Here is a 19,207-nt window from a genome sequence, read left to right as displayed (position 1 = left end):
AGTCTCCTCCAGCACCAGAATTCAAAAGCATCCATTCTTCGGCGATCAGTCTTCTTTATGGTCCAGCTCTCACTTCCATACATCGCTACTGGGAAAACCAGAGCTTGAACTATGCGGACCTTTGTTGGCAAGGTGATGTCTCTGCTTTTGAAGATGCTGCCTAGGTTTGTCATCGCTTTTCTCCCAAGAAGCAGGCGTCTTTTAATTTCGTGGCTGCTGTCACCATCTGCAGCCCAATCATGGAGCCCAAGAAAGTCAAATCTCTCACTGCCTCCATTTCTTCCCCTTCTATTTGCCCGGAGGTGATGGGCCCAGTGGCCACGATCTTCCTTTCTTAACCCGGGACAAAATACTTGGCTAGCCCTCCTCCCTGTAGTTAATGGTTGTTCTTCTTCTTGAAAGCATCTTTTTTTATTTGATTTTTCCAATACAAAGTTATAACAACCCATATATATATGGAAATACATCTAAGCCATGGGCAGGCAAACTTACGGAGTCATTGTTAAAACCGTGTTGACGGAAGACAATCTTACTTGGCTACGAGAGATTGAAGAAGAAGAAGAAGAAGATAAGTCTCTGCCCCACGTTGCCCAGCCAGCTGCTTTAATAATAATAATAATAATAATAATAATAATAATAATAATATTGACACCTGGTCCCTCTGCCTGTGTTGCAACCCTTAAGCCGCAATTCCCATCATCTGCCAGGAAGAGGCAACAGAGGGCCATCGAAGCCTCTGGGAAATACGGATTTTTACCTTAGGAGAGCAGAACCCCTATACTTTGCGGGGTGCATGTGCCTTTTTGGTATGTGTGCGTCAGGCAGGAATGCCGGACAATTTCTGGGGAAACCTGCCTGTCCCAGCTTGTCTGCCTGCTGCCGTCGGTCTGCAAACGTTCAGTAAATAATTGCATTATTATTACTTTCCTTTTATTGTATGATTTCATACGGCTCCTCCTCCCCAGAAAGGGACTCGAGGCGGCTGGCAAATAAAGCACAGGAAGCAATGATTTAAAAAGCAATTGCACGTTCAGGCCTAGGATTGGAGAGTTGGGTGGGACGCCCTGAGATCCTCTAGTCCAACCCCATGCAATGCAGGAATCTCAAGAGTTGGGAGGGACAATGGGAGTCATCTAGAGCATCCCTTGCTCAAGCCCACGACCCTGAGATGACGTGGGACATGAATTCAATCGCTGTTTTGTTGTTGTTTAGTCGTTGAGTCGTGTCCGCCACTTCGTGACCCCCTGGACCAGAGCACGCCAGGCCCTCCTGTCTTCCACTGCCTCCCGCAGTTTGGTCAAACTCATGCTGGTCGCTTCGAGAACACTGTCCCACCATCTCGTCCTCCGTTGTCCCCTTCTCCTTGCGCCCTCCATCTTTCCCAGCACCAGGGTCTTTTCCAGGGAGTCTTCTCTTCTCCTGAGGTGGCCAAAGTCTTGGAGCCTCAGCTTCAGGATTTGTCCTTCCAGTGAGCACTCAGGGCTGATTTCCTTCAGAATGGAGAGGTTTGATCTTCTTGCAGTCCATGGGACTCTCAAGAGTCTCCTCCAGCACCAGAATTCAAAAGCATCCATTCTTCGGCCATCAGCCTTCTTTATGGTCCAGCTTTCAATTCCATACATCACAACTGGGACAACCATAAAATCACTGTTTTACAAGCATGAAATCACGGCAGGACTCTGAGTATATTTCTTTCTCTTTTTTACATTTTTATTGGTTTTTTTACATATCATTTTCAACAATCATTTAACCGCTTCTTATCTTATACAATATTTTAGACTTCCGCCAACCACCTCTGGTGATTTTCCGTTCTTTATCACTTAATCTGCCTTTCTTAATTTCTCAGTTACTCTTAATTATCACTAACTAATCATTCTCTTCATCATCTTTCTTGCAATATTTCAAATAGTCCTCCGTACAGAACTTCTCACAGTCCTACAAGCGTCATCTGTTCGTTACAATTGCTTTTCAAATAGTTCATATATTTACTCCAGTCTTCTAAGAATCTCTGGTCCCGCAGGTTTTGAATCCTTCCTGTTAATTTATCTAATTCTGCATAGTCCATCAATTTCATCCGCCATTCTTCTTTCGTCGGTAATTCTTCTTATTTCCATTTTTGTGCCAGACCCTGAGTACCGTATAGTTCAGTCGCCCTTCTCCCTGCCCCTGCCACAACTGTCCAGGGAGTCAGGAGAGGATATATTGCTTATTCATATCCTTCCTTACCTGCGCTAGCAAGTTCCTCTAGGTAGCAGAGTTCACATTCCCCTTTCATACATGCGCAGCAGATAACTGGTTGCAGGCTCGTGTGAGCCGCTCAATATACACAATTAAATCTGGCTGGACCAGATTGGGAAATAGGGATTCTAGACGCTGGACCCAGGAATCCCTTGCAGACGGCCGAAGTGCCTGGAGACGGGCGGTCAAGTCGTGTATCCACAGCAGTGACCAGAGGAGGAATGACCACTTAGAGGAGAAATGCCCTGGGGTATCTGGAGCAGAACATCCAGGCACATTCGGAGGATCTCCCACAGGATGGTGAGTCCCAGCCTTGTTTAGAGATGCCGCCGGCAGAGATGGAGCCTTCTGCATGCCAAGCAGGGGTCCCCATGGCCCTTGCCCGTCCAAGACGGTGGCGTTGACACGCTGCGACGTGCTCCAGCCTGCGGTTCTTGGGCCCTGGCCAGCGCATCTCTTTAGCCGTGGCTCGTGTCGTCCGGAGGAAGAGGCCCACGACTTTTCCGCAGGGTCCGGCAACTGGTGGTGGTGGGGGAAGGGAACGCGCCCTGGCCTCGGGGATCAAAAGGCGCCTTTGCAAAGACTCCCGTCTTCTTCTCTCCCCGGGTTTCGGCGCAGAGCAGAGACGGTTTAATTAAAGGCGATTAAACACGCTTAGCCGGTCTGGAGAGAAATGGAAACACTTAATTAGCAGCGGGGAAGAGGTGGGGGCCGGCCGGCAGGAAGGCTGACCCCGGACCCCGGAGGAAAGGGGGTAGACGGCGTCTCGTCACACCCGATTTGTACGGTTTGCAGCCTGCGCAAATCCGACAAGTTGCGATGTCCCTCTGAGCTCGGAGTTCGGCTGAGCTCCGCATGGATCCTAATGAGGCACAAAATCTCTTTCTCTGCTGGGTTTTCGTAGAACAGAACTGCAGAGCGGGAAGGGACCCCAGGGTCATCTAGTCCCACCCCCTGCAAGGCAGGGGTCTTTCGCCCAACATGAGACTCGAACCCACAACCCTAAAAGCCCCGCGCTCGACCGGCTGAGGTATCCCTGGTTGGTTTTGTCGGGCTTACGGGAGATTTCCAGCAAACATTTTGTAACTTCTAGGGTTTGCCACCCTGGATGGCCTGTTTATTAATGAGTATTTGTCTTGATTTGCTTGCACGACGTTTACGCAGAGGTTAGACTATCTTAAAATTTAAGAGTTGGAAGTATGGAAGAGGACGTCCCTTTTTCATGGGAGAAACATCGTAGGGGATGGAATAGGACTTTGAGGGGACCCAGGGTCGGATTTTGGTTTGATGAGGCCCTCAGCTACTGAAGGTAATGGGGCCCTTTCTATGTCCAGCTGTCCTTTATCCACAACAAATTGTCGCTGTTTTTTGTGTGTTGAATATATGCTATATGGTAATTTATGGACCTAAAAGGTATCTCAAGCCATTTGCACATCACAAAAGATGTATTTTATCAAAGTGATTGTTGAACTGAAATACAATTAAGGAGAAGTATATGAATAGTGACATGCAATTAAGAAGAAGTATATTCATAGCGGAACAATTATTAAACTCTAACTCAAAATGATTTTTGATTCATAACAAACTGAATAATGCAAACACACTGGCATTTGGCAAGATCAAAAGTTCCTTTAGAAACACCATTTACAAAGACTCATCATCTAGTCTCTAGAAACTTGCTATAACATGAAATAATAATAGGTGCAAATATATGATGCAAACTACTTGTTGTTGTTTAGTGGTGTCCGCCTCTTCGTGACCCCCTGGACCAGAGCACGCCAGGCACTCCTGTCTTCCACTGCCTCCCGCAGTTTGGTCAGACTCATGCTGGTCGCTTCGAGAACACTGTCCCACCATCTCGATGCAAACTACTAAGAATGATAAATAGCAGAATGCAGGCACCCTCTATATAGAAAGGAGCAAACCAAGGATATTTGAGGGAGCAGGCGGGGCCCATGACTTACATCCGAGGAGCCGACACAACACAAAACACTGTTGCTGTAAAGGTAAAGGGACCCCTGACCATTAGGTCCAGTCGTGGCCGACTCTGGGGTTGTGGTGCTCATGTCCCTTTATTGGCCGAGGGAGCCGGCGTACAGCTTCCGGGTCATGTGGCCAGCAGGACTAAGCCGCTTCTGGCGAACCAGAGCAGTGCATGGAAATGCCGTTTACCTTCCCGCCAGAGCGGTACCTATTTATCTACTTGCACTTTGTGCTTTTAAAATGCTAGGTTGGCAGGAGCAGGGACCAAGCAACAGGAGCTCACCCCGTCACGGGGATTCGAACCGCCGACCTTCCAATCGGCAAGTCCTAGGCTCTGTGGTTTAACCCACAGCTCCACCTGCATTGTGGTTTTATTCTGTTTTTTATCTTATATTTTGGAAATGTACATCCAGGTTTTTCCCCCCTTTAAACTTTTTGGGGGCCTCCAAGAGAGTGGGGCCCTAAGCTAGAGCTTGTTTAGCTTATACGTAAATCCGGCACTGATGGGACCCCCAGTCTCTATGGGCCCAGATCCAGTGGAGAGCTTTCGACATCCTTCCTTCCGGACTTTCCCCGGAGGTGGCCAAACTCCCCAAAACTGGCGCGTCTCCGAAAGTTGGTTGTGCGCATTTTTCCTTTCCTCATTCTGAGGATGGCATGCCATCCCCCTGAAGAGGAAACAAGATCCGAACAATGGAGGGAACATGGCTTTGAAAGGCCCCCGTACGTTTGACGGGAGATAACGGGAGACACGAGATATAAACAAGGCCAGGAATTCCGTGTGTGAATCTGGGCACAGAGGCGAACGTAATGCCTGGAAATGTCTTCCGCTGCTTCACTGCGCTAATGCCTGCCGGCCTCTCAGATCTTTGGCCGGCTGGCTCCGGGGGCGCAGCTAGCCGTTTGTTGACCATTCGGAGTGTAGCTTTCCGGATCTCCGGAGGGGGTGGAAGGAAGGCAATTTCATGCCAGGCAGAAGGAAGTAATCCAATCAGTCTCCCAGTGGCCTGGAAAGGCAGAAAAATTCTGCCGGGTCTGTATGTGCGAAAAAAGGGGGAAAGTTGCTAGATTTGGTGAAAAACGGCAAACTGAACAACTCCGTATGCGGTTTGCAAATTCTACAGCAATTCTACTTTTGGAAATCATTTTTATTTGATTTTACAATTGTTGTTTTGTCATTTAGTCGTGTCCGACTCTTCATGACCCCCTGGACCAGAGCACGCCAGGCCCTCCTGTCTTCCACTGCCTCCCCCAGTTTGGTCAGACTCATGCTGGTCGCTTCGAGAACACTGTCCCACCATCTCGTCCTCTGCCGTCCCCTTCTCCTTGTGCCCTCCATCTTTCCCAACATCAGGGTCTTTTCCAGGGAGTCTTCTCTTCTCATGAGGTGGCCAGAGTCTGGGAGCCTCAGCTTCAGGATCTGTCCTTCCAGGGAGCACTCAGGGCTGATTTCCTTCCGAATGGATCGGTTTGATCTTCTTGCAGTCTCTCTCAAGTGTCTCCTCCAGCACCAGAATTCAAAAGCATCCATTCTTTGGCGATCAGCCTTCTTGATGGTCCAGCTCTCACTTCCATACATCACTACTGGGAAAACCATAGCTTGGACTATACGGACCTTTGTTGGCAAGGTGATGTCTCTGCTTTTTAAGATGCTGTCTAGGTTTGTCATCGCTTTTCTCCCAAGAAGCAGGTGTCTTTTAATTTTGTGACTGCTGTCACCGTCTGCAGTGATCATGGAGCCCAAGAAAGGAAAATCTTTCACTGCCTCCATTTCTTCCCCTTCTATTTGCCAGGAGGTGATGGGCCCAGAGGCCATGATCTTCGTTTTTTTGATGTTGAGCTTCAGACCATATTTTGCACTCTCCTCTTTCACCCTCATTAAAAGGTTCTTTAATTCCTCCTCACGTTCTACCATCAAGGTTGTGTCATCTGCATATCTGAGGTTGTTGATATTCCTTCCAGCAATTCCGGCTTGGGATTCATCCAGCCCAGCCTTTCGCATGATGAATTCTGCATATAAGTTAAATAAGCAGGGAGACAATATACAGCCTTGCCGTACTCCTTTCCCAATTTTGAACCAATCAGTTGTTCCATATCCAGTTCTAACTGTAGCTTCTTGTCCCACATAGAGATTTCTCAGGAGACAGATGAGGTGATCAGGCACTCCCATTTCTTTAAGAACTTGCCATAGTTTGCTGTGGTCGACACAGTCAAAGGCTTTTGCATAGTCAGTGAAGCAGAAGTAGATGTCTTTCTGGAACTTTCTAGCTTTCCGATTAGTTCTACTTTTAGTTAAGTGTTTCTTTAATTTACTTGATTTATTTCCTTGCCCCCGCCCGTGGCTGAGCCCCTCCACCTGCCACAGCAGGGTGGGGCCTGAACTGGGTCGAGGGGGACCCGAGAGAGGACGTCAGGCGGAAAGAAGGTTCAATTTGGCCGAGGGCCCGGCAAAGGCTTCCCCCGGCCCCCGCTTTGCTGACTCGCCTTCTCCGTGAGCTGGCCGGCTTGTCATCACGTTTTGGAGGGCCTCGCCTGCGGCAGCTGGGTTACTCTGAGCACCATTCGCACCTGCAGCTCTGAGCTCATGCGCCGGTGACACCCAGGGCCTGCTCCACCCGGATGACAGTGTGGGTGCATACCCTCCAATATTTCTCCCCTGAAAAGAGGGGCGTCCTATTCCATCCCCTCCGACGTTTCTCCCCTGAAAATAGGGGCGTCCTATTCCATCCCCTTCAAAGTTTCTCCCCTGAAAATAGGGACGTCCTATTCCATCCCCTCCGACGTTTCTCCCTTGAAAATAGGGACGTCCTATTCCATCCCCTCTGACGATTCTCCCCTGAAAATAGGGGCGTCCTATTCCATCCCCTCCGACGTTTCTCCCCTGAAAATAGGGACGTCCTATTCCATCCCCTCCAACATTTCTCCCCTGAAAAGAGGGACGTCCTATTCCATCCCCTCCAACGTTTCGCCCCTGAAAAGAGGGACGTCCTATTCCATCCCCTCCAACGTTTCTCCCCTGAAAAGAGGGACGTCCTATTCCATCCCCTCCAACATTTCTCCCCTGAAAATAGGGACGTCCTATTCCATCCCCTCCAACGTTTCTCCCCTGAAAATAGGGACGTCCTATTCCATCCCCTCCAATGTTTCTCCCCTGAAAATAGGGACGTCCTACGGGAAAGTGGGATGTTCTGGTATCAAGTCAGGAACTGGGACGTCTTCTGTAAAACCGGGTCTGTCCCTGGGAAATAGAGGAGCCTACACAACACAAAACACTGTTGCTGTATGTGGGTTTTATCTTATTTATTTTTTATCTTATATTTTGGAAATGTACATCCGGGTTTTTTCCCCGTTTCATTTTTTTGGGGGCCCCCTAACAGAGTGGGGCCCGAAGCTATAGCTTGTTTAGCTTATACGTAAATCCGGCACTGGTCTGAGGAGAGTCTGGAGGCCGCACGGAGAATCTGGAGAGCCACACTCGGCCCCCAATATCCTTCGCCCTAGGCATGGGCCCCCTCAGCTGACATTATCGTGAGTTTATGCCCTGAGAAAGAGGCATATCGGAGACCCCCCCCGAACACTTTACGCACAACAGCTAATTCCCCACCCGTGCCCCTCCCTTAAGAAATCCACCGCTCGTGCCAAATCCGAAAAATGCTGCAGAAAGCGATTTATATTTCCCTGTTTGAACAAAGCCTGGCTCCAATTTTGTCCACGCGTTTTGCTCATATCAAAACCCTTGAGAGAGGGGGGTGGGAAAACCAAGAGGTGGGGTGGAGCCCCCCCCCCAAAAAATCCTGACTGCATGAGTCAAGCGTCAGTCCCCCCACCCCAGTCAGGGTCTCCCCACACCCAATTCCAGCTTTGAGGAAATTGGGGGCGGAAGCCAGCCAAGACTTTGAGGGGGGGTGTCCTTTGGGGATCCCCCTCCTGAGCCTGAGCTAATGGTTGGTATTCCGAATTATAAAAGGCGTGTATTTATGACCCCCTAATTCCTTGACCCACCCAGCGAGGAGGAGGAGGAGGAGGGGAAGGGGTCCAAGATATCCCTCTCTGGGACGCATCCTGGCAACAGGCCGGGCGGTGGAGCCTGGAGCCGGCAGAGGTTCTCCGCCCCGGCTTCCTTCAACTCCCAGCCAAAGCTTGCCTCTTCCTCTGGCGGTCCGCAGGACTCGAACCCGCAGCGACTCTCTCCCCGCTGGGTGTTCAGAAGCAGGGCCACTGACTGGCAGGGAGGGAGAACATAGTTTGTAGCCAACGAGAGCCATGGATTTGCCGGGTCAGTGGAATCCTGGGGGCGGGAGTTCCACAGGTTAACGCAGCGCTACGTGAAGCGTAGAATGGCAAAATTGTAGAAATGGAAGCGCTGCCCAAAATAATTTTCAAGGAGGGGGCTAGGCTCCCCCAATATTCCACCACCTTCTCGTAGCTGCGTTGGGTGGAACCCGGCAGCTATGGCCCCCCAGCGGTCATCTAGTCCAGCCCCCTTGCAACGCAGGAATCCCAGCTAAAGCATCCATGACAGATGGCCATCTGACCTCTGCTTAAAAACCTCCAAGGAGAGGCCACCACCTTCCATCCCAAACAGCGCTGACTGCCAGAAAGTTCTTCCTGATGTTGAGTCGGGATCTCCTTCCTCGGAACTGGGAGCCACGGGTTCGAGTCCTACCCTCCAGGAGAAAACAAGCTTGTTCCCTCTTCCACGTGACACTGCCCTTGAGATATCGGGAAATGGCTCTCCTATCTCCCCTCACCCTCCTCTTTTCCAGGCTAAACATCCCCAGCTCCTTCGACCGTTCCTCATCAGGCTTGGTTTCCAGAACCTAAGGACTAGAAACCTGCGTTGTTTTCACAAAGCTTTTTAGCTAAGCGGCGGAACAGGAGCTTCTTGCATGCGATATATATCAGGCCGCTGGTTTTAATCTGGCATATATGGATACATCAATGTATATCTTGATGAGTGTCCATAAAAATAACCATATTTCTTTTAATCAATGTATTGATCCTTATCAATATCGATAACTATCGAGAAAAGGCGGCATGCTTCTTTAATTCTGTAATCACAAAGAAAAGATACTTTGCATTGGGTATGAACGTTTGTTTATCTTTTGATAACAATCAATTAAAGCAGACCAATTTGTTTCCATCTGGTATATATGGATACATCAATGTAAATATTGATGAGTGCCCACAAAAATAGCCGTATTTCTTTTAATCTGGTATGTGCCTATCCTCATTAATGTCGATAACTACAGTGGTACCTTGGTTCCAGAAGTCCGTTCCGAAACCAAAGCGTTCCAAAACCAAGGCGCACTGCTTTCCCATAGAAAGTCCCACAAAACGGATTAATCTGTTCCAGACTTTTCAAAACAACCCCTAAAACATGGATTTTAACATGGATTTTACTATCTAGCGAGACCATCGACCCATCAAACGAAAGCGAGAAACAATGTGCCGTGCTATAAAATAAACAAAACATTTCTGTATCAATAAAAACAGGCAATGAAAAGATGCTTCGAGGTGGGTACCAGCTTCCCACTACGAACTTTTGGGAAGCCTCGATAAGAAGAGATCTTGCAAAAAGCGTGGTTCCCAAAGTTGGAGCGGCGCTGCTTCGGAGAATCACGATTTTTACGCGCGGCACTTTTGCGCGCGGAAGGAAGGAAGGAAGGAAGGAAAGCAAGAATCTCCTGGCAGAGGAGGGGAAGAAGAAGAAGAAGAAGACCCCCGATCCTGCTGAGCGGGACCCCCGGGGGTCTGTCGCGCCCCTCCCCGCGGCGTGGGTCCTGCGGGGCGCGCGCCTCCCCGGAACAAAGGGAGCGCGCGTGGGAGGCGGAGCGCGGAGGCGGAGGCATCGGCGGGCCGCCCCGGGCCGAGGCGGGGCTGGAGGCGGCCGGGCAGCGGCGGAGGCGCAGGGCCGGGGCAGAGGCGCTGCTGGCCGGCTCGGGCGTCGGCGGCCTCCCGAGGGAACAAAGGGCGCCCGGCCATGCCTCCTCCGGCCCGCCGCCCTGGACGCGCGCCCTGGACGCTGCTGCTGCTGCCGCTCTGCAGCCTCTGCGGGATCTGCACCCCGAGCCCGGACAGGAGGTGAGGGAAGCGGCAGCGGAGAGACCGAGGGGGTCCCCCGGGCGCCCCGGCCCCGGGCTCCGGAGTGCGCGCAGAGGGAGCCTCCGGGATGCCCTCGCTGCAAGAAGGAAGGAGGGGAGCGCTCCCGAGCGCGTGCAGAGGGCGCAGGAGTTCCACCTCTTGCTCGCCTCCGGGAACCCTGGAGCAGGCAGAGGGGGAAGAGCCAAGGGGAGTGTTCCAGAGCATGTGCAGAAAGCCCAGGGGCTTCTGAGCGCGTGCAGAGTGACCTCTCGCTCGCCTCCGGGAAGCCCTCGCTGTAAGAAGCAAGGAGAGCTCTCCTGAACATGTGCAGAGAGCCCAGGGGCTCTTGAGCATGTGCAGAGTGACCTCTCGCTCGCCTCCGGGAAGCCCTCGCTGCAAGAAGCAAGAGGAGCGCTCCTGAACGTGGGCAGAGAGCCCAGGGGCTCTTGAGCATGTGCAGAGTGACCTCTCGCTCGCCTCCGGGAACCCTGGAGCAGGCAGAGGGGGAAGAGCCAAGGGGAGTGTTCCAGAGCGTGTGCAGAAAGCCCAGGGGTTCCTGAGCGCGTGCAGAGACACCTCTTCCTCTGCTCTGCGAATTCTTCAGGGGGAAGAACCAGGGAGGGGGGCGTTCTGGGGCATGTGCAGAAAGCCTTCTTCCTTGCCTCTGGGAGGCTGCAGAGAGGAACGAGCCCAGGGTTTGTTCCTGAGCATGGGCAGAGAGCCCTCTTCCTCGTCTCCAAAACCCAACTGAGCTGAGAGGAGCATCTTCCTGCCTCAGATGCTGGGTGGAATTTGGCCGCATCCTGCCGACCCACGCAAAGGATGGGGGTCCAGGAAATGCCCCCCTCCCAGGCCAAAGTGCACCCTGGCCGGCCCCACAGAGCCCCTAACTTCCATGCACAACATTGCACCGTTTTTGGGGGTGGCATATAATTTTGAATCCAGTTTTGCGTTCCCCAACACCCTTCCTTTGCCCTAACGGGGTGTGGGGAAAGGTCAGGGACCCCCCCCCCATTTCTGAACTGGTCCGTTAGGACAGAACAGCTCTCCTCTCGCCCCCAATCTGACGGCCGGTTTCTGGGCCTCCCCAGCAGGGAGTTTCTGAGCTGCTGTTTTCGCACTCGGATCCCCGAGGCAACCGTTACAGCAGGAACTGAAGGAGCTCCCTTTGGCCTCATCCTGCGGGCCAGGCTCCCCTTAGGATTCCTAAATGGAGCCTCCATAGACAGAGCCAGTCTATCTCAGAGGAGAGGAAGACTTAATCCTCAGGGCTAGTTCTGACGCGTGGCTTTAAAAAGGCCAATTCACGGCGGACAAGGCTGCCCATGGCTATTACGCTCCGGTGTCCCAGAATCGTAGATTTGGAAAGGGACCCCCAGGGGTCATCCAGCCCAACCCGCTGCAGAGGCAGGAATCTCAGCTCAAGCGTCCATGAATGATGGCCTTCCAACCTCTGCTTGGGCACCCGCCACCTCCCATCCCACATCTCTGGACCATCAGAAAGTTCTTCCTGGTGTTGAGTGGGAATCGCCTTGCTTGTCGCTGGGAGCCGTGGGTTCGAGTCCTGCCCTCCGGAGCAGGAGGAAACAAGCTCTCTCTTCCATGTGAGATATCGGAAGGTGACTCTCCCATCTCCTCCCAGGCTAAACATCCCCAGCTCCTTCGACCGTTCCTCATCAGGCTTCCAGACTGACCATCTCGGTCTCCCTTTCTTCCCACCTTCCAGCTTCTCAACATCCGTCTTAAATTGTGCTGCCCAGAACTGGACACAGGATTCCAGGTGGGGTCTGTCCAAGGCAGAATACATTGGCGTTCATGACTCTCCTTCCTTGAAGGTTTTTAAGTGGAGGTCAGACAGTCCTCTGTCCACGATGCTTTAGCTGAGATTCCTGCATTGCAGGGGGTTGGACTGGATAACCGCTGGGGGCCCCCTTTCCAAATCTAAAATGCCATGATAGTCTAACCTCTGCATCAACGTCGCGCAAGCAAAGCAAGACAAATACTCTGTAAAACTCAAAATAGTCCGGCATGAAAAGCCCCAAACATGGTTCCATGGGTCAACTTCCTGGGACAGTTTATTGTTGTACATTGTTTCTAAATTTAGTGTTGTATATTGTTTTATTTGTCTGTTTAACCATATTTGCACAGCAGTTTTTAATGTTGTGGGTGTCCTCTATTTAAGAGGCTTCTACTCTGCAGCCTCTTATAGTTGTTTTACCTGCGAGTCTTTGTTGGTTTTTAGTTCTCATCTGTTTTAATTATTAGTTTTTTATCCATCCATTATCTGTGTTTAATCTTGTATTTTATTCGGATGTTTTATACCTGTTTCCTTGTCCTCATTTGCCCTAACAATTATCGGTCAAAAATCCCAACTGCTGTTTTATCTATATGCTTTTCTTAATCCTGGTCTGTGACCGTAATAAAGTTCATTCATACTCTGTAATAAACCGGCCATCCAGGGAGCAAGTCCTAAAGTTACAAAACTGGAAATCTCCCGTAAGCTGGAGAAAACCAGCCAGTGATAGCTCAGCCGGTCAAGTGCGAGGCTCTTAAGGTTGTGGGTTCGAGTCTCACATCGGGCGGAAGACCCTTACACTGCAAATATTTCCTCGTTTTTTGCCCTCTCGCTAGACCGGTCCAGAAAAGGCGGTCGAGGTTTTGCAGATTTGAGCTTCTCATTGCTTGTTTCTTGATCTGGGCCGGTCCTGAGCGCTGCCTGTCGCCCGGGAGATCTCTTGCAATGAGATCTCCATGGCGATGGATCCCGCTGAGGGGGCAGGAGTGTGCAATGTTTGGAATTTGGAGGGGAGGAGGGAGAAAGGCAGCCTTCGCTCCTCGCGGGGCGCCTGTTAACCTCCAGCGAAAGAGACTCGACTGGCGAAGCGGAATTATGTTTCCAAAAGCGCATGACACGAAGAGCTGTCTTGCACGAAGAAGGCCCATTGGGGATGGGATGGGCTGAGCAGCGGGGAGGGGGCTGCGGAGGAGAATCACGACCGGAGAATTTGAAACGCATGTGTGCGTCGTACAATGTGCCGTCGGCACCTTGCTGGTGAGTTTAGACTAAAAGACGCGGCACAAAAGGGGAAGGCAGCGAGGCGGGAGGAGGAAAGAAGAGCACTCGGGCAAAGGGGGAATAGTTAACTTTGGGGGGCCTCCCCTGGGCTGGCGGGCTTTCTTCCGTTTCCATGCATTCTGCCCCACTGATGACACAAATGCAGTAAGGGTTAAGGTGGGACCACCGTCTACATGCCATTCCGCTTTTTTAAGTTGTTCCCACCTGGAGGGGCTGGGAAGAGGGAACAGGGCTTTGTGAGCGGGGAGAATCGGTGGCAGAGAGAGTTCAGAATCAGAGGCAGGAGCAGAAGCAGGAGAGGAGGGAAGCCAAGAGGCAGAGAGGGGTTTCTTCCCCCTCCTGCGGCAAGAATCTCCCTTCCCTAGTGGTCTCCCAGGACCAAGAGCGGCATGAAAATGGCGCAGGAGAGGTGGGATTGCTGGCAGGCGCGGTCTCTGATTGCTTGGGGAAAGCCCCGGAGAGAAGGGGAGGCAAGGAACTCCAGTCTGGGCTGGTGATTTTCTAGTGAAAGCCCTAAACAGCCTTGGCCCAGTAGACCTGAAGGAGCGTCTCCACCCCGGACACCAGGGTCCATCTCGCGAGGACCTTCTGGCGGTTCCCTCATTGCAAGAAGCCAAGTTACAGGGAACCAGGCAGAGGGCCTTCTCAGTGGTGGCGCCTTCCCTGTGAGAAGTGAGGTTATAAGGAAACAGGCTGAGGGCCTTCTCGGTGGTGGCACCCTCCCATCAGATGTCAAGGAAATAAACAACTATCTGACTTTTACAAGACATCTGAAGGCAGCACTGTTGAGGGAAGTTTTTAATGTTTGATGCTTTATTGTGTTTTTAATATTCAGTTGGGAGCCATCCAGAGTGGCTGGGGAAACGCAGGCAGGTGGGGAGCTAAAGGTAAAGGTAAAGGGACCCCTGACCATTAGGTCCAGTCGTGGCCGACTCTGGGGTTGCGGCGCTCATCTCGCTTTACTGGCCAAGGGAGCCGGCATACAGCTTCCGGGTCATGTGGCCAGCAGGACTAAGCCACTTCTGGCGAACCAGAGCAGTGCACGGAAGCGCCGTTTACCTTCCCGCCGGAGTGGTACCTATTTATCTACTTGCACTTTGACATGCTTTCGAACTGCTAGGTTGGCAGGAGCAGGGACCGAGCAACGGGAGCTCACCCCGTCATTGCGGGGATTCAAACCGCCGACCTTCTGATCGGCAAGTCCCAGGCTCTGTGGTTTAACCCACAGCGCCACCCGCGTCCCAATAATTATTATTATTATTATATGGGGATGGCAGCGGGGATGGAACACGGGGCCTTCTGCCTGCCAGGCAGCTGTTCTGCCACAGAGCCTTTCTTCCAGAGCTGTGCCCTCTCACTTCCTTCCTCTCTCCCTCTTTCTCCCAGGGGCTACTTGGTGGCCGTGCCCTCGGTCTTCCGGGCAGGGGTAGTGGAAACCATCAGCGTGGTCATCTTCAACCCGGCCAAGGAGACGACGGTTCAGATCCAGCTGACGGTCAAAGGAGAGACGGTGGCGCGAGGGCACGGAACGGTTTTGGGTAGGCCCCCGTTTACGTACGTGTAAAGGGCCCTCGGGCACGGCTGGGTGGCACCACTCACCCCTGCATTGCCAGGGAAGGGGCTTGAGGCCGGTGTGTCTGTGTGTCTTGAATATCGTAGTTAAATCTGGCGTGTTTGCGCAATATTCTTCGGCTTTCTGAATCTTACATTTTCTCTCTCTTTTTCTTTCCGGCGTTTGTGTAGGCAAAGGAACCATCAAGCTCAAGGTGAGTCCAAAGTGGGGTGTGGATTTAAAAAATAAACGATTTTTTTAAAAAAATTAAAAAATCAGGTTTTTAAAAAATGTAAATCGGATTAAAAAAAAAAATTAAATTGGATTTTTAAAAATAAAATGCTTTCAGAGGAAATGCCTTTCTAAAGATTTTCTGTTTAAGTTACATTGTCGCCCAAAGGCTGTTCATCAGGAAATGAGTATTTGTTGAAGTTTCTTATGTGTGCTAAAACTCAGCGCTTTTTTTTAATTGTTTAACCGCAACAGTTACATGGATACATATGCTATAATGTTATTTTTTCAGTTAAATAGTTACTAAGGAAATTATTGTTTTTCTCCTTCCAATAAAGTACAGCAGAAAAGTTGTCCAAAAATAAACAGTTCGCTCATGAAACCTCACCATAATTTCATCATTATCTGTCTACGTGTTTCTAAGAGTAGAACCAAATCTGTAATTTTTGATATAACTGCAAAAACTACTTATTATTCCAAAAACGAAGCCTTCATCCGGCTGTAAATATTAAGATTATACCAGCAAGAATGAGTCTTTCTGTAAAAAAAATGATTTAAATGAAGTCTTACTGACTAGTGATTTAAATTGATTTGATTTTGATCAAATCCACCCTGATGCAAACTGGTGGGCAGAAAAAGCTCTTATAACCCTTGCATTCTTTGCTCCTATTTTAAAGCCATTTAAAGCTGGTGGATTCCAGTGGCAGCAGGTTCCGCAGGCTAACCACGCACTTCCTTTTTTTCCGGCGTTACACCAGGGAGGGAGAAAGCACATCTGATTTTATGAACTCCTGGCCTTCTCTCTGTCCTGGGTGCTCCAGCTGAGATCCACGATTTTAAGCTTCGCCGGCGCCGGGCGCAGCGCTATAACTCCCTTTTGCCTTCCCGACCAGGTGCCCCCGGGGCTACGGGGCCAGGCGCACCTCAAGGTTTGGGGCAACCGGCACTTGGCAGAAGAGGGCTACATTTTCCACAACCACACCACGGTCACCATCGACAGCAAAGGCGCCTCCGTCTTCATCCAGACGGATAAACCCGTCTACAAGCCGAAACAGAAAGGTGGGCGCTTGCTCTTTCGTGGGGGAACGTTCAGGGTGGCAGGAGAGGATATATTGTTTATTGATATCCTTCCTAACTTGCGCTGGCAAGTTCCTTTACATAGCAGAGTTACCGTATTTTTTGCTCTATAAGACTCACTTTTCCCCTCCTAAAAATTAAGGGGAAATGTGTGTGCGTCTTATGGAGCGAATGCAGGCTGCGCAGCTATCCCAGAAGCCAGAACAGCAAGAGAGATTGCTGCTTTCACTGCGCAGAGATCCCTCTTGCTGTTCTGGCTTCTGAGATTCAGATTTATTTTTTTTCTTGTTTTCCTCCTCCAAAAACTAGGTGCGTCTTGTGGTCTGGTGTGTCTTATAGAGCGAAACATACGGTACATTCCCCTTTCACATGCACGGCAGATAGCTGGTCGCAGGCTCGTGTGAGCCTATCACTATGATACAATTCAATCTGTCTCAGATTGAATTGTATGTTCCTGGTAAGTTCCCTTCAATCCCTAATAATAATAATAATTTATTATTTGCACCCCGCCCATCTGGCTGGGCTTCCCAGCCACTCTGGGCAGCTTCCAACAAAGATGAAAAATACATTAGAATGTCACACATTAAAAACTTCTTAAAAGAATAAAGAAGCCACAATCTTATTCCAAGTCAATGAAAGAAGTTTACTCACATCAGTTCACAACTGGATCCCTAAAGGCAGACTTAGTTACAAATATGTACATGGGGATCTGCCCCATATGGGGGAATAATACCAGTGATTCTGCTGGAAGAGCAGTCCTAGCTAAAAGGTGGTCAAACGAAGAAGGAAGTCAAAAAGAGGAGGTGTGTTGCACGACTCGTCCTTTTGTTACCTGGACAGGTGAGGTCACGCCCACCTTCTGTCACATGCAAAAGGAAGGATGCTCCAGCCAGGAGGAACAGGAAGCTTCAACCGGCTGGACCAAACATTCCCTCGCATGTCTTCTCTAGCATCGCAAGGAATGTTGTACTTGACTGCCTCTCGTGGATCACGTCCCACATTTCGCACTCGTGCATCGCGGCCGGTTGAGCTGGATGACTCTGGGCGCCCCTTGCCAGCTCTCCAGTTCCACAATTCTGCGATGCTCCTTCTCTCCCTCTCTCTCTATTTCTTTTAAAATTCAGTTTTACGTTATACAATTAAATTCAAACATGAACCACCCACATTTAGGGTGCCCTGAACCCTTAGACTTCCCTTCCTGGTTTCCATTATGATCAGCCTTTTATCTGCTACGTCTTATCATTTCTCTGTTTTACTTAAAACCATCCTTTTTTCTTTTTCACCCTAATTTTTAATACGTTGCAAGTGTCCCTAAAACCCTGCCAAAGTTTTTAGCTGTTTACAGTGCAGCTTGTAGATTTTTCCCATTCCTAATTAAATTTTCTCTGGTTTCTGATTTCCTCCTCTCCTTCTCTGTTTCTAGTGCTGATCAACCTGTTCACCGTCAACCCAGACTTGCGGCCCGTCGATGAGAAGGTGAGGAAGGGGCTGTAATAATATATATTTATCCTGGGTTCGTTTCCTCTGGGGTCTTCGAGGAGAAGGACCTGGCCAGGCTGGAGGCCTGTGGAACTCCCCGCCACCTGAGGCAACCGCCAACTTGTACGGCTCTAAAAAAGGACTGGGCAAATTCACGACGGAGGACAGGCTCTTCCTACACTCCCAGGGCAAAAGGGCCGTAGCTCGGCGGCTAGAGCAGCTGCTGGGCATGCGGAAGGTTTTGACTGGGGGGGGGTATTTCCTGGCTGGAAATCCTGCAGGGCCGCTGCTGCCAGTCAGTGTAGGCTGCCCTGAGCTAGACTGTTCAAGGGTACAAAGCGGTGTCCTATGTTCCTATTTAATTCATCCCTCTTTTTGTTGAAAACCATGAGGACTATAATCTTACTTTGTTCTTAATGTCTCAGTGGTAGGACAACTGCTGGGCATGCAGAAGGCCCCATTTAATTCAGCCCCCTTTTTAAAAAGCAGTGAGGACTAGCCTCTTACTTTGTTTTTAATGGCTCTCCGTCCGAACGCCTGGGAAGCTGCTGCCGGTTCGGGCAGGCATTACTAGCTGACCCAAGAACTAAATAAAAGCTTCTTTCTGTTAAGTTTTGTGCAGGATGCCAAGCGAGTAACTCGTCCCTCTTTTCCCCCTTCCAGGTTGAAGCCTACATTGTGGTGAGTACCTGCTTGGTTCTCAAACTTAATCCGTTCCAGAAGTCCGTTCCAAAACCAAAGCGTTCCAAAGCCAAGGCGCGCTTTTCCATAGAAAGCAATGCGAAACGGATTAATTCGTCGCAGACTTTTAAAAACGACCCCTAAAACAGCCATTTAACATGAATTTTACTCTCTAACAAGACCATTGATTCATAAAATGAAAGCAAGAATCAATGCACTGTAGTATAAAATAAACAAGACAGTATTGTAGATGATAAAAATGAAAATTAATTTTCCCCCCTTACCTGCACACATGACGGTCATTGTTTGGATGGGGGGCTTTTATGCATTTCCACAATCTTTCAATCAGTCGCTGAACTGGGTTCCACACAGTCACAAAAACAAATGAATCGAAAAAGCCTCAAAAACAAAAAGGCAAAATAAAGAGCAAAAGCGCCAAATACTGTATTATTATAAATAATAATAATAATAGCTTAAAGACTAAAATGAAATTGAATTAAATTGTCTCTCCCCAGGATCCTCGTGGGTCTCGTATGATCGAATGGAACAACCTAAAGCCAGTTTGTTGCGGTGAGTCTGGAGGGAGCGGCAGTGGGGTGCCCGTCTCCCCGAAAAGGAGAAAAGAGAAAGAAATAGGGGCCAAACCTCTTTTCTCCCCCTCTTTTGCCGGAAGCGACCCAGCGCCTTGTCGGACAAACGTTGCTGACCATCCCCTCTTTTCTCTGCCGCAGTACGCACGCCAACCAACTCTATCATGACTTTCCAAATCTAATAAATCTGTATTTTTTAAATTTTATCCATTCCCG

General features: G+C 50.0%; 1 protein-coding gene across 2 annotated transcripts in view; it reads left to right on the top strand.

Moving 5' to 3' along the window:
- The first annotated feature begins 9,966 nt into the window (after positions 1–9,966).
- Positions 9,967–19,207, top strand: part of CPAMD8 (C3 and PZP like alpha-2-macroglobulin domain containing 8) — a 47,850-nt gene continuing 38,609 nt past the window's right edge. Inside the window, exons 1-7 of one of the 2 annotated variants that reach the window (XM_080988719.1) lie at positions 9,967–10,305; positions 14,768–14,919; positions 15,125–15,147; positions 16,058–16,223; positions 17,665–17,717; positions 18,384–18,401; positions 18,917–18,971. In XM_080988719.1, the coding sequence (XP_080844845.1) occupies positions 10,205–10,305; positions 14,768–14,919; positions 15,125–15,147; positions 16,058–16,223; positions 17,665–17,717; positions 18,384–18,401; positions 18,917–18,971 (568 nt within the window). In that variant the 5' untranslated portion in view covers positions 9,967–10,204. Of the gene's footprint in view, positions 10,306–13,174; positions 13,358–14,767; positions 14,920–15,124; positions 15,148–16,057; positions 16,224–17,664; positions 17,718–18,383; positions 18,402–18,916; positions 18,972–19,207 lie in introns of those variants that run through there. The other variant, XM_080988718.1, reaches the window with a different exon arrangement.

The sequence above is a fragment of the Podarcis pityusensis genome (genome assembly GCF_964106645.2).
Source record: "Podarcis pityusensis genome assembly, chromosome: 18".
Lineage (NCBI taxonomy): Eukaryota > Metazoa > Chordata > Lepidosauria > Squamata > Lacertidae > Podarcis > Podarcis pityusensis.
The sequence above is the reverse complement of the archived record's forward strand: the minus strand, read 5'-3'. Positions and strand labels throughout refer to the sequence as shown.